Source organism: Mustelus asterias, chromosome 27, assembly GCF_964213995.1.
Source record: "Mustelus asterias chromosome 27, sMusAst1.hap1.1, whole genome shotgun sequence".
Taxonomy (NCBI): domain Eukaryota; kingdom Metazoa; phylum Chordata; class Chondrichthyes; order Carcharhiniformes; family Triakidae; genus Mustelus; species Mustelus asterias.
Window position 1 is genome coordinate 18,411,058 of NC_135827.1, and position 15,796 is coordinate 18,426,853.

General features: G+C 41.2%; 1 protein-coding gene and 1 pseudogene across 2 annotated transcripts in view; both read left to right on the forward strand.

The window, feature by feature from the left end:
* The window catches only part of LOC144479859 (protein Aster-B-like), a 669,932-nt gene that overhangs the window by 342,306 nt on the left and 311,830 nt on the right, over nt 1–15,796 (forward strand). For both annotated transcript variants that reach the window (XM_078198866.1, XM_078198864.1), the window contains exon 2: nt 1,390–1,467. Coding sequence is in view for 1 of the 2 variants with exons in the window: in XM_078198864.1 (XP_078054990.1) it covers nt 1,390–1,467 (78 nt within the window). In the remaining variant the exon portion in view is untranslated. The remainder of the gene's footprint in view (nt 1–1,389; nt 1,468–15,796) is intronic.
* On the forward strand, nt 13,021–13,173 carry LOC144480086 (U2 spliceosomal RNA; annotated as a pseudogene).

Consider the following 15,796-nt stretch of genomic DNA (forward strand, 5'->3'; position numbering starts at 1 on the left):
CAGTTTACAGAAGATGCCATGTAATAAGCATGAATTCACAGGCTATTTAGTTACTTTTATACGAAAGAACTTTAGCATCAAATCTGCTGAAAATTGAAACACTCCTTATGCTAGATGCAATCATGCTTCCAGTTGGTCAAATTAAATTGGATTGTGGTTTAGATTGAGCAAATTGTAACATAATGCTGTAGAAACATGCTAAGATTACATATGGTTGATGCTATATTTTGACTCTTAATTTTCTATCGATTAGTTCCTTTTGTATACATGCCATTGAAACAATAAGTACATATAATCTGGATTTTATGTAATCAGCAGTAAATGACGGATGCTACCTGCTGCACGTGTCCACAGATTTTCCTGTGGGCTTTGCATGAAACATACAGTTATTAGAGAACAAAAACAGTCGGCGTGTTCTACAGGGAATCTGTATAAATTGGACAAGGAATGATGCATCTCTTTAACTGATCTCATTGACAAATTCTTTCTGAGGCACACAGTCAAAACCAAGGAATGTCAGTTAACATAGTTAATTCGGTGTAGAAATTAAAATTGAAACACTCCTTATGCGAGATGCAATCATGCTTCCAGTTGGCCAAATCAAGTTGGATTGTGGTTTAGATTGAGCAAATTGTAACATAATGCTATAGAAACATGCTAAGCATCACATATGGTTAATGCTATATTTTGACTCTTAATTTTCTGTAGATTAGTTCCTTTTGTATACATGCCATTGAAACTTGGTAAAGTGAAGGTTTTGGATGAGCAGGGCAACCTGGACAGTAGCTTCCTGATTTCTGTGTTCAACTGTGCATGTCCAGCTTCTGCCTAAAATACAATGAATGTTGATTGATAGCCTTGATGTTATTTTTACTGCAAAATCTTGGTGTTCACAGTCAGATTGTTCAGGCACCAAGAACATCTGCACCAATATAAGCTAGCTCTCAATTTGATTAATAAACAGATGATTATATTAAAACAAAGATATCCACCAAAGTAGATTTTGGTATTACCAGGTACTAGGGATTAATAATTCATTTATGAAAGCAAGTATGTAATTATGAATAAGTTAGTTAACAATGCAGTTATTTAGTTTTAGGATACAGATGGGTATAAATAGTTTTTATTTCTGATGCTTCAATGAGTGTGTTAACGTTTTTGACCATTCTAAGGAAGGTAAGGAAGAAAAATTGCCAATTATTTTTCTGAGGAAGTGGTTGGGGTTAGGGTGGGCGGGGAGTGCTTAAATGTGACAGCGGTGAGAAAGACAGTCAGCAGCCATGCTAAATACTGAGGGTAAAACCTAGTTTGATAAACAAAACATTAATAATAAGTTTCAAAGTACCCTTAGTATCTCTAATCTAATAATAATTCTTTTTCACTTTTCAGTAGCCAGCAGAGCAGTCAACAAAGCAGCCATGAAGATGATTCTTCTCGGTTCCTGACTCCATACATACGAGAGGAAAGGTAAACGCAAGTTTTATTTTATTTATTCATGGGATGTGAGTGTCGTAGCTGGGCCAGCATTTATTGCCCATCCTTAATTGCCCCTTGACTTGAATGGCTTGCTAGAAACTTCAGAGGGTCAACCACATTGCTGTGGATCTGGAGTCACATGTAGGCCAGACCAGGTAAAGACAGCAGATTTCCTCCTCGTGAATCAGATGGGTTTTTACAAAAATTGATGATGGTTGTTATTAAACTTTTAATTCCAGATTTTTATTGATCTCAAATTTCACCATCTGCCATGGTGGGATTCGAACCCAGGTCCTGAGTGCATTACCTTAGGTCTCTGAATTACTAGCCCAGTGATGATACCACTACACAAATGTCTTCCCCTCTTGTTCAAGAATGATAACTCAATTTAAACACACTGAGCCTTGTGTGCTCGCTGGCATCAGTTACCGATAGCTGCATTTGTCAATACCTCAGAGAAATAGCTCTTTATAAAGCAAACATGATTCATTTACTCACTTACTGTTGTCACTTGAGGGCAGTGTTTGAATAGTCGAGATCTTGGTGTCCACAGTATCCATATATAAATTCAATCATCATCTTTGAATGTCAAGAGAAATGTTTGATTTATTCTTAGTAGGGACTTTATTTTCTTAAAAAAACCTTAGTATTCTCAAATGGTACATTCTTAGGAAATGAATATTGCAGCATTCCTTTGGTGATTTGTCAGTATGCAACGCTGCAGCTATTGTTGAATGAATAGAGTTTTATAAGTTCAATTGAATTTCCATTCTTAAGTTGCATTGAGGCAAGATACATTCAAAAAGCAGTAACCTGTACCTTTAATATAGTCAAAAAATTGGACTACAAATGAAACCAAAACAACAAATATATCGGGTATCTGAAAACAATATTAAATCAGGCGAGAAAGATAAATACACTCTATGTTTGAATACGTGTAAGTTCCGTTGCTTTTCAGTTAACACAGTTAGAAAGAGCCTTATCCCTAACTGGTTGGTGAATGTAATTTTACAGTCAGGTTTATACATTTGTGTTACTACCCACAGCAAATGTTATTACTGAACAAGCCACATCCAAAAGGGAAGCCTGACTTACTGATCATAAACCCTTTTTTGTACTCTGAAAACAAGGAAGGAGAGCTACTGACTCCAAAAGTGTAGAATTCCAGTAATATTTTAAGGATTTAAAAAAATAATCTATTTATTGAAAAGAAAAAAAACTTAAGTGCATAAGATTAAAGTTACAGTTAAATATTCTTAGAGGACAACCCTAACTTAGTCAATGACACAGGTAAACTATCTTCTTGGCAGCAACTCCCTTAGATTTATAACCATAAAACTTCAGTATTATTACCCTAAGCCAATAATGGTTGTCACTTTAATAAAGGACACCGTAAACACTTCCAACCAAATGTGTGGAAAATGGAAAAGAAGGTTCAGAAACAAACTGCTTTCTGAAAGCAAAGACTTTTCTGGCTTGAAACTGGGTGACTGCATCAAATTTAAACTTTCAAACCACCTCAGCGCGCACATCTGGTTTCTGGACATTTCCCCACACAGCTACACACAACTCAGCTAAACAACTTTCCTTAAATATCTTTTTTCCATTTTATCTCAAACATCTCTTGGACCTTAACTTCTCAAAATATAAAAATCTTTCATGTTTTCCTATTTTGTCTCTAATTTGGCTCAGTAAAATGTTATATACCTTTCCCTGTTTACCTATGTAACCTTTTAAGCTGTAGAGATTCCTTGTCACCTCTTAATATCCCTTTGAAATTCACCTCTTAATATTCCTTTGAAATTCAACAGTGACAGGCAAAGTACACACACATACTTTAATTTAGGAAATGAACTTATGGATTTGGAAGCTGACTCACAGGGGCTCAGATTTCACTACACAGCCATGTAGCAGCAGCAGGTGCCTGTCCATAAAGAGATAATGGAATCAATGTATGCAAATCAAAGTTTATGATTCAATTTTCATAAATAAATTTATTAATGATGCAGCAAGCTTGAGTTCTTCTGGCAATGATTATGTAAGTTTTGAAATAAACACTTCCTCAATTCGAAAAAGGGGACCAAATTTTGCAGTAGAAATACTAGTGATGCTGACGGTGCTTAGAATATTGAACCTGAATAAAACCAATTGCATAGAGATGAGGAGTGAGTTGGCTGAAGTCGATTGGGAAATATGATTAAAAATTATGGTAGTAGATGAACAATAGCAAACATTTGAGGAAATATTTTGAAATTCTCAACCCATTTGCATTCCATTAAGTAATAAAAGCTCTCCATAGGAAAAATGATCCATCTCTGACCAACTGAAACTTGAAGCATAATATTAGATTAAAGAAAAGGACTGATGACATGGCTAAAAAAAAAAGTCATCCTGAATATGAAGAGAGTTTTAGATACCAGAAAAGGATGCCCAAAGTAACATGGCTGAGGTGGGCAGTTCAGTAGATTGAAAATGCTGGAAAATCACAGCAGGTCTGACAACATCTGTGGAGTGAGAATAGGGCCAATGTTTCGAGTCTGGATGACCCTTTGTCAGAGCTAAGAGCAAAGAAAATCAGAAAGGTTTATACTATGAGGGTGGGGGGCCTGTAATAGGACGAAGGGAATGTAAATGAGGATGAAAAAGGCTGAGCTGAGAGAGGTGCTAAAAGTATTCATTTAGTGATCAGAATGTGTGAATTGTCGAACAGAGGTACATATGGTTAAGGCAGTTGGCCTGAAAAGAGGGTGGAAGGGGGTGGGGGGGTAAGAGGGAGAGCGGGAATGGAGAAGTGTAAAATGGGAGTGAGAAAGAAGAATGATAAAAATGGGTGAATAGATGAAAAAAAGAAGCAGAATGAAATAAAATGCACGGAAATGGGTTGAAGGTGGAGGGAGAGCTCATGGTCTGAAGTTGTTGAACTCCATGTTCAGTCTGGAAGGTTGTAAAGTGTCCAATTGGAAGACCGTTTCCAAACTCCACTCCCAAAAAACTCGCTTTAAAATCTTCTTTAACAATAATGCTTTCCACTAGTGGGTTGCATTCTGAAATCCAGTCTAGATTTTCCAAATTACTTTTTTAAACAAAGCTTCTGCCCCACTTTTAACAATGAATCCAGTATCCCAATTTTACCACTTCCCCGTTAGGATTTATTTGTCTTGACTGCTGTACAAACTGTTTACAATTGTTTTAACTATCAATTCCCAGAAGATATTAAGATGGCATCAGACTTTTGATTTACCTCTGAAGTTGGATTTCCCATTTTAGATCTGCAGCTGTCCCTTTAACTCAGACCACTCGGTTTACCTTGCTCCCTGAATTCTCCTGAGCAATACCTTGGTCTCTGTTTTCTTAACTTCAGTATTCTTCAGACATTCTTCATGTCCCAATTTCCCAGTTTTCTGTACTGTATCTGGTTCTTTGGAAGCCTGCCACTTTGCAGCTCCCTTGTTCTTTCCCATCTCTTTTCTGGCAGAATTGAGAGATGTTCACTCCCCGTGTCCTGTCTCCAACTAAAACCTAAAACTTAAAGCCTTCTTACCTTAAAAGGCCCCTGTTTGCTAAACAACAGTTGCTACTTCTATTTATTTTTCATATCGTAATCCTCTAAGTACACTAGAACCACAGTTAGAATTGAAACCAACCTGCACACGTACAAACATCTTTTGTCCAGCATAGGTTTTGCCCTTCCAGGCACAAAAACATTAAATTAAACCCACTTAAAATTCTACCTTATTTCTAATGTTCACTAAGGCAAATATAAATCTCTTCAAACTACCTTTTATTTCCTAACAGTACCTTCTGGGTCTGATTGTTATCTTGGGCTCTGGATAATTGTAATAAGACCAATATTTTAGTTTGTTTTATTGTCCAGTGCTTCATATACATTATTGGAAAATAGATAGTGAATAGCAAGAGGGAAAATAGAAATGTTACAATGGATCCCTTATCACAATGTTTTAGATGTAAGCCTATTTGGATATCCTTTGTTATTTTTCTAATGTTCAAATTAATTTGAAGTCTGTGCATTTCACAGATAGTGTCTGATCATTTTCAAGAAGTTAGTTCTTAGGAGTTCAGATCTGTAGTAGAGCCACAGCATGGAGTTAAATTCTTATTGTTAATGGTTGATACAGTGATTATTTAGCTTTTCTAATCCTTCTGTAATAATAATTCTAGAGTTAGGTAGCTGCAACTTTTTTTTCATTTTAAATGCTTGGTAATTAACTTAAGAAAAAGTTTGTTCTCTGAATGTCTAATTTCAAACCCAAATTTTCAGTTCTATAATAATGTGTTAACATTGTTCAGGAAGGTGGTGGAGGAGGAGTGAAACTTGAGGTTATCTGTATGTCCGAGGCTAACTAAGTTATTTCTGAAACACCAGCATATTATAACCATACTGCAGCAGGATGTGGGCTCTCTGCTGTTTTGATAGTAGTACTCTCTCTACATTAAGCTTCTCAGCAGTGTGCCAGTATCAACTTAAAGGTTAGGCAAATGTATTTCTTTTGGCAATGTGACACATAACTTCCAATAAGATTGTGATTATTATGTTATCATGTAATACCAATCTATGAACCAAGCATGAAGAAGAAAGATGAACACACTTCAGAAAATAATGCCAAATATATTTGCATGAAATCTGTCCTCCATTAACTAAGGATAAGCTGATTCTGGTGAGTCGAGCTTCCAATGCTTTCCATCATATTCTGTGAAAAAGGAAAAAAATCAAGATAAATGGTTATATCCATACTTGAGAAAACAAACTGACAGAAAACCTGATAAGCTGACAGTTCTGCTCTTGGAAAAGGGATATTATTCCAAATGTAGATTTTGCTGTTTTTTTCTGCCTCTTGTGCCAAATATTATAAATCTATATTAATGATTAAACAAGAAGAAGCATCCTTGCAGCAAATACGCACTGGGCTGAGTTTCAACTCAGAGGCGCATGTTGGTTTGGGACTGGGCGGAGGGTGAAAAGCGTGTAAATCGATAGTGCATCAGGAAGCTGGCTCCAACCCATCACCTTCCCCATTTAGGCTGTCTGTGAGGCACTCCCTTCGGAAGAGGCAGATTGTCAATTTTGATATGATAATCAGTCAATTACAGTGATATTAAGCTGGCTTTTGGAATTCAGTTGTGGTCCATTGATTATTCAGGCTTCCTGGAAGTTGCAACTGAAAGCAATGCAAGGATACAATGCCAGTTGAAAGCTGAAGAAACTGGGAAAGATACCAATACATATTTGAAACCTCACAACTGCTTTCTTGTCAGATTGTGTGAATTTATACACAGTAGATGTGCTGAGAGGTTGTTTTCACAGATTTGGAGCTCTTATCTATCGGATAAGCATGGGTGTTACTTATGCTGGTTTACTTTGGCCAGATGAGGACCAAGATGATGAGCAACATGGCAGCACCAGCTAGGGCAGCAAAACCCTGCTCCTCAAAAATCTACTGCTGCACAGGAGAGAGGGGATAAGCTGAAGGAGATCATATCCGCAACACAGGGTGTACAAATGGATACTAAGCTTTCTCAACATATCTGAACACCAATGTCTCAGGAGGCTCAAGGTCTTTGGTTAGGTGGTGGTGGACTTCATTCTTTCACAGAATGTGGAGTTGCTGGCTAGGCCGCCATTTATTGCCCATCCCTAAATTCCACTTGAGAAGGTGATGGTGAGCCATTTTCTTGAACTTCTCAGTCCATGTGGTGTAGGAACACCAACAGTGCTGTTACGAAGGGAACTCCAGGATCTTGACCCAATGACAGTAAAGGAATGGCAATAGAGTTTCGAGTCACAGTCTTTCCATGTATCTGCTGCCCTTGTGGCAGCGACCATCTGTCTGGAAGGTACTGTCGAAGGAGCATTGGAGCTGCAGTGTATCTAGATAGTACACACTGTTGCCACTGTATCAGTGGTGGAGGGGATGAATGTTTAAGGTGGTGAATGGGTGCTGCTTTGTCTTGGATGATGTTGAACTTTTTGAGTGATAGAGCTGCAGTCACCCAGGCAATTGGAGAGTATTCCATCACACTCCAGATGTGTCCCTTATAGATGGTGGACAGACTTTGGGAAGTCAGGAAGTGAGTTGCTGCAGAATTCACAGCCTCTGACCTGTTCTTGTAGCAACAGTACTTGTATGGTTGGTCTGCAGAGTCCTCCTTGAAAAAGTGGTGGTGAGCTGCTGTTGATATGTTGTTGTCTTTGACATTCTTGCAAGCCCCTGAACCATGAAATCAATTAGGGATGGGTAATAAAATTGCCAAAAGCACCCACACCTTGGGGGGGATAAAATGTACAAAAAATAATCAGATCAATTATTTTCAAACTCTCGTAGTAGATGTATTATTTTTATTTGGTACTCAGAATCTTGGAATTAATATGAACTTCTGACAAATTATTTTGCAATATATTTTCCATGTCCTTGTATGCCATCAGATACCTTGTGTGCTGTGAACATGCATTGGAATATTGTGCGAGATAACTTTGCCCCAGACAAAGACACAATATCTGCCCTAGAATTTCAGTTTTCAGGCTGTTGTTTTCTTTCAACCACTGTAATCTTCCAAACTTGTATTTGAATTCTAGTGTAAAGTATTTAACAGTCTTAATTTATTGCACCTACATAGGACATAACATTACTTTTGGGTAACTTTAACTTGCAGCAGTGGCAGAAGGTAGGCAGTAGCAGATTGGGCGCCTGTTATACTTACCATCTGACTTTCCATAAAAGTCAAATCAAAGGCTGGGACTGAGCAGTTTTGCAGCATGTGCTCCTGTTGAATGGTAGAATATGTGCAATGGATTCTTACCCCATAGCTTATTCTCCATGTAGGCTTCCCACACTACAACAATTTCTGATTGGGTGTTTTCATTTTTGCTGTTTCAGTTTAACAAATTGATTCCTTCCTCAATTAATCAAAGCCCACATTATAAGCTACCTCTAATAAAAAGAACTAGGCTGTGCTTGCAATGTTCATACAGTAGGGCAAGATCAGATGCTTGACGTTGTTTCTAAATAAAACCCTAATAATATTTCTCCAAGTGGATACTGGGCCAATTATGAAGGTTGAATGCAGGACAAATTAAATTTAATGAATGAAGGGTATTATATTGAAGGTAATCTTACTCTTTTTTACATTGTATTACAACCATCCATGGTTGTTGTGAAAAATCACACATACAATAAATAGAACAGCATTTGTTGACTGACCCCAATTGCTTTGAAAGAGCGTGGCTTGCAAGGCCATTTTAGAGGGCACTTAAGAGTCAACGATATTGCTGTGGATCTGGAGTCACTTGTAGACCTGAGGTGTGTAAGGATGGCAGATTTTCTTCCCTTTTAGGTTCATAAGTTCATAAGATATAGGAGCAGAATTAGGCCATTCAGCCCATTGAGTCTGCTCCGCCATTCGATCATGGCTGATATGCTCCTCATCCCTATTTTCTTGCCTTCTCCCCATAACCTTTCAACCCATTGCCAATTAAAAATCTGCCTAGCTCCTCCTCAAATTTACTCACTGTCCCAGCATCCACTGCACTTTGGGGTAGCGAATTCCACAGATTCACATACCTTTGGGAGATGTAGTTTCTCCTCAAATCTGTTTTAAATTTGCTACACCTTATCCTACCATTATGACTTCTCGTCCTAGAATGCCCCGTCAGCAGAAGCATCCGCTCCACGTCTACTTTATCCATACCTTTTATCATTTTGAATACCTCAATTTGATCTCCCCTCATTCTTCCCTGAAGGACATTAGTTAACCAGATTGGATTTTACAACACTCAATGATAGTTTCACCCTCATCATTTCTGAGACTTGCTTTTAATTACAGATTATTTTCTTTATTAATGGAATTCCAGCTTCAGTGGTGGGATATGTACCTGTGTCTGGAGAATATTAGCCTGAGCCTCTGGATTACTCGTCCAGTGACATTACCACTACCCCACCACTGTCTCTCCCACAATTGCATATGCTCTGTGCATGCTGATAACATCAAGGCATCTGCAATCTCAAAGCACTTAATCAGATCCTCTTAAAGCAATATTAATTGTATCTGCAGTTTAAAACTATCTTAACTTTTTTTCAAAGGGACACCATTTCATCATGAATTGAATTTTAAGGATTAAACAGTGCTTTAAGATTTTGTTAAAAGCTCACCATTAAAATTCATGGCAGATCGGAGGAATGGCCTAAACACACCAGTGAGCCCAGCCAGGTGGGCAGTGCCCACTGGGCACTGCCTAGCCATGCTCCTGACCACCAGGGAACTTCAATGGCCTCTGAGCCCCCTGGCAAGATGATTGCGCCAGGCCTGTGCGAGTAGAGACCAGCAGTGATTCTGGCTGTTATCGTGCCATACCTGTCATCTTCTTGTCCCTCTGCCTGCCATCGTGTGCCCTCACCTCACCACCTCCGCACAGCCCCCCTTATACATTTCCCCCCTCCCCTCACTTGCCTTCATCGCCCTCCTTATACACACACACACACACACCCCGCCCCACACCTCACTCACTCTTCACACCCGGTCGAACTTTGGTTTATTGCGGTGGCTGCATGAGTCCCACAGCAAACTCTGGTCCAGTTGACACTGGGGTGCGGCACCAGGGACAAGGAGACCCATGTACCCTTCAGCTCCAGGTACAATACTGATCCGAGATCTGAGACAGTGAAACAGGAGGGTCCATGGGTTTGGAAGCACAGTGCTGTCCGTTAGGACTAGCTTGGCATGAAATCCATTGTGCAGAAAGAGACCATCTGTCCCATCAAGTTTGCACCGATTCTCTGAAAGGGCATCCTACCTGGGCCCTCCACTCAGCTCTGTCCCTGTAACCCCACACATTTACCATGGCTAATCCACCCAACCTGCACATCTTTGGTTATTAAGGGGCAATTTAGCATGGCCAATTCACCTGACCTGCACATCTTTGGACTGTGGGAGGAAACAGAAACACCCAAAGGAAACCCACACTGACATAGGGAGAACATGCAAATTCCCTACAGTCATCCAAAGCCAGAATTGAACCTGGGATCCTGGCATTGTGAGGCAACAGTGCTAACCACTTTGTCACTGTGGGGGCAAGAACCTGTGTGCCCTGGCAGAGTGGTGGAAAGCGCATCAGGAGCAGTGTAGCACAGTGGCAGTGTTGCACTCACGCCGAAATCTATTGTGAACTAAGGACTGCCTTCTGTATGGCATTCTTTAGCAATTGGGTTTTAGACGGATGTAATTTCATGGCGTAACGCAAGATTGAAAGTCCAACAGGATATTGGCAGGCAGTTGTTTAAATAAGCATTCATGAGTTTCAAATGGAATTCATGCTACCTGCAGTGGGAAGACAGACCTGTCAATGAAATTTTATTCCACCCTATTGTAATGGTTCCACTTCACTCGCGACCACTCCTACAGATTGCCTGTTGTATATATATGCCTCCCAATATGTACATATGGTCAGTATGTTACAGAACCAGTGATAATGAGTTTGCAAAAAGCCAATGGAATCTTATTGTACATTTTAATTTTTTTAATGTGGTTGAATTGTTGTTTTAAAAGTAATTCTAATGCATTGTATAGATAATTATTGTGAGATTTTAAAAAAATTCCAAAACAATATGATAATCACAGGAATTAATTGTGATTAATTAACAGCCCCAGTTTCAGCCACTAGGTAGGTTCCAGCAGACAGTAATATTGACCGTGATTCTCCCATTGCGACGTGCAACTTTTCTGGTGGGTCGCAGTGGGAGATGCGTGTCGCCGGCCTTGTTCCAGGATTTGCGCATGCACCGGGAACACATGTGCATCTCCCAGAACCGGCGAACAGTTGCTGGTCAGACCATGCTGGACATAGGCAGATTAAGTAATTTGAATCTGTTTTAAATGTATTTTAAACATGTTTTCAATGTAATTATCGGGAACTTATCGGTCCCGATTGAATCTCCCAACCCGCCAGGAGTACTTCATTCAGGTGGGGTTCAGACTAGCTCCCCATGTTTGGGGAATGAGCAGGAGACCCCGCTGGAATGAAGAGGGGGTAATTGGGGCCCCCCAGGGAGTTGGGTGGTGAGGGGCTGGTGCCCCCGGGCATCCTGGCAGTGCCAGCCTGTGCCCCCTGGCACTGCCCAATTGGCAAAGTGCCCATGCCCAGGGGGCACTTGGCACTGCCCACCGGGCATCGAGCAATGCCAAGGGGGTGGGGCGTATTGTGGGTGGGGCCTATGGACGATCAGTGAAGGTGGGGGGTCCTGCTGCCACTCTGCAGACAGGATCGGTCTGGGATGGAGGGAGGGCAGCGATTGGGGCAGGCTGGGGAGGGGGTCTGACCCAGGGGTTGATCAGGGGGGATCGCCAGTGCTGGGAGGTGGGCTGTGCATCGGGGCGCTCCGCGACTGGCGGGGGGGGGGGGGGGGGGGTCAGGGCTGGCCCGGGAATTGCTATAGGGTCAACTCTCTGGGGATCCTGGGCTGGTCAGTGATCGAGCTGACTAACAAATGGGGAGTCTGACAGATCGGAGACACTGTGCATGCGCAGAGTTCCAGAACTGTCAGACTCTGGTGTGAATAGGCCCCGCCCCCTTGGGCTCGTGATTATATTCATGACTGGGACCTCTGCACTGCACAGTGTGTGGAGATTCGGGTGAAAAGTTGAACTGACAAAAGAGCCGGGATCGAGAACAGTTTTCCCGCCAATTCAGCGCTTTTGGGAGAATCGCGGCCATTGTTTCTGTCCAGTCTCACCCAGTGGCTGGAATTGGGTACTGCAACATTGCAAAGATTTCATATTAAATGTGAATTCATTCCGCCATTACACTGACAAAGGCTTTTGTGTTATCAGGAACGTTAGTGAATTTGGATTTATTTTACCAGCAGCAACATAGAAACCAGTAAACGTAACAGTTGACCATTGAAAGAGTTCAGTTCGGACTGTGGGGAAGATTGGACTAATTGGATAGCTCTTTCAAAGACACTGCCATAATCAAGCTGGGCCACATGAGAGAGAAAATGTCAGGTTTTTATGCCTAACAGAGATAGTAACTTTGAAATCCGATTTGCTGGCTGCAGCGCATGATGAGCCGACTGCTGATCAGCCCGGTTTAAAAAAAAAAGAATCCATGTGATCAGACAGTATACATTCAGTGCAGAACTTGCACTTAGTGCTATAATTTGGAGAACAATTCCAGTAAATGATGGATGTATGTATAATTTTTAAGTTTTTATCACCAACAGTATGTGCTATGCTGTTATGACTTAACATGTTGACTTCTAGCATGTGAATGCACTTTGTTCTGAACTCTTTTGAATGGCTGTCTAGTTTATTGTGGTGCTCTGTATTTCTTATTCTGGTTTCTGTGTTGCCAGTGAGATAGGCTTTTATTTCCTGAATGCTATCTTTCAGGAACATTCTGGATGCAGTTTTTTTATCATTCACTCTACTTTGATCCAGATTGCATTAAATGTGTTTTTTTTGGCAATTAACACAAGATTGAGGCATTGATTGTAATGGAAGTCTAGGTCATAATACTGAATGAAGTATTTCCCTATCGCTTCTCGGCCTTTTGGCTAAGATCAAGTGTAGTATGGATAGGATGCTGCACTTGGTTGAGGTCATTAGGTTACATTGAAGTTTCATATGAAGCAATTTTTTAAAACGTATCTCGGCCTTTTGGCTAAGATGCAAATGAGCTCAAGTCTTGAAGGAGGAACCTCCCCCTTCTCCAATCAGCTTGGCTCATGTAGATCAGGCCCAGGACAGGGTGATTTTGGTCGCTCGCCCTGTCTTGTCAGCCTGGATCTGAAATGTCTCAACTTGTTGAGACTCTGAATTGGATTTGATTTGATTGAATAAAAAAAAATTTCCCTTTCACCACTAGTTGGAGAATGAGGACCTTCCAGGCTCGTCAAGGAAAATATGAATCCTGTTTTATGTGGTAATAACATAAATAAAGTACGCTGTCAGAGAGTTAATATTAGGTGAATTTGATGCTTGATCAGATACTGTCCTTACCCAATATCTGTAATAAAAGTGATTCATTAAAGGTAAAGTTGCCATAGTCCTAGATGACCATAGGCTGCTCTCTTTGAGGGGAAGAGCTGACTGGTGATGATTTAATCTTGGGATCACCATACGTCAAGCGAGGAGCAAGGTTGAGAAGGCAGAATAACCTCAGCTGTTACGGGAATTGAACCCGCACTTCTGACATCGCTCTGCATCAAGGACCAGCAGTGTGGCTAACTAACTCCCTGTCAAAGTCAGTTAGGATTAAAGGATCAAATACTTGATGAAAGATGGAAGATAGTTTGTAATGAACAGTTAACAAAGGCCATCTTCCCAACAATTATTCATTAAAGATAATGTAGCTAACCGCAGATATAAAGTTATCATCTAATTTCATTAAATCAGTTCACTATAAAAATCTATTTTCAATTCTTTAGAATGGAAAATCATACCTCAAAACAGGGACAGGAATTAGCCAATTATCATGGCCAATAATTTTTGTCAATTGATACTTACAAATCCCGCATTTTCCTATGCTGGACAATATGCTAATTGCTGGCCCACAGTCTCGTGAGATGTTAGCATTGTATGTATGATGACGCCCATCTTTGAGGACGAAAGATATTGTTATAATGACTTTATTCACTTCAGTGAGAAATAACGGCTGGGATTCTCCCAAAAAAATTCTAAGTCCCCAATTTGCGGGAAAATGAAGTAACTCCCGCTGTTTTTCTCAGCGTGATTTCCAGAATGAATCTTCAACACTCTGTGCATCACAGAGTTCCTCAGTGTGATTCCATCTGAAAATCAGGGAGCTATTCACAGCTGAGAGTCTGGGAGGATAGCACTGAGTGGGCCACTGTGTATGCGCTGATCTGTCAGTGCGGAGATCGGCGCATGCGCAGTGGCCCTGCATTGCTGGCCAGCCTGATCCCAATCGTTGGCCTTCCGACACCCCCACGCCCCCTGATCACTGGCCTCCCGGACAAGTCCCGATGTCCCCCAGCCCCCACCACCCCCTAACCCGGCTGGCCAACTCCAATCGTCGTGCTCCCTCTGCCTGCAATCCTAGTGAGGTGGCAGTGGGATGCCCCAACCCCCATCAATTGCCCCCAATAGGCTCTTCCCCCTTGGCACTGCCGAATGTCCAGTGGGCAGTGCCATGGTGGCAGACTGGCACTGCCCAAGGGGCACCCTCTCTTAACCTTGATCTCCCAGGGGGATTCAGTGGGCTCTCTTCCCTCCAGCCGGGTCAGTCACCTGTTCCCCGTTAATGAAGAGCAGTTGTCAACTCCACTGGGGTGAACCACTCCTCGGGAGGGCAGGGGGGGAGATGGGATTCTAGCCAGTCACTGGCCCGTCCATGACATGGATTTCCAATTGTAATCAGCTCCACGCTGGAAATCTTTGCCTGGGAAACGGCCGCAAAACAGCCTCTGCTGATGTCTCCCAGACCACTGCGCAATGTAGCGGGCTGAGAGAATCACCCCAACATACTCCACTGTCTTAGCTGTAATGCTGTTGTTTGTAATTTATTGAGAAGCATCCATTATCCTTGTATATCCTCTTCTGTATGAGCTATGTTCATAGTTAATTCTCAGCATAGTGCCAGCAGGCTAGCTTGCCAGCTAATTGTGTTCTGTATATTGCTAGTTAGCTAAGGCACTAACATTCCATGAATGCGTGTTATGTTGTGGTGTTCTTTTCTCCAGAGAATTCAAAGTACATTGGAGCACCAGCTAGATTTCTTGATAGATCGATTATTTACATACTGTTCTTGCTCTATTACTTTGAGAATCATACACAAAGGGGATATCTTGCAAGTATGGTGTATGGGAGATCAAAAGTCAATAATTATATACTTTTTATGCAGAAATATTTCCATTGTATTCTGAGAAATTATTTTTTAAAATGTTAACATTTCTTGTACTTCAAAGCCCTGATATAAGCTTAGTATATTTGGAAAGACCATAAGACCATAAGACCATAAGACATAGGAGCGGAAGTAAGGCCATTCGGCCCATCGAGTCCACTCCACCATTCAATCATGGTTGATTTCAACTCCATTTACACGCTCTCTCCCCATAGCCCTTAATTCCTCGAGAAATCAAGAATTTATCAATTTCTGTCTTGAAGACGCTCAACGTCTCGGCCTCCACAGCCCTCTGTGGCAATGAATTCCACAGACCCACCACTCTCTGGCTGAAGAAATTTCTCCTCATCTCTGTTCTAAAGTGACTCCCTTTTATTCTAAGGCTGTGCCCCCGCGTCCTAGTCTCCCCTGTTAATGGAAACAACTTCCCTACGTCCATCCTATCTA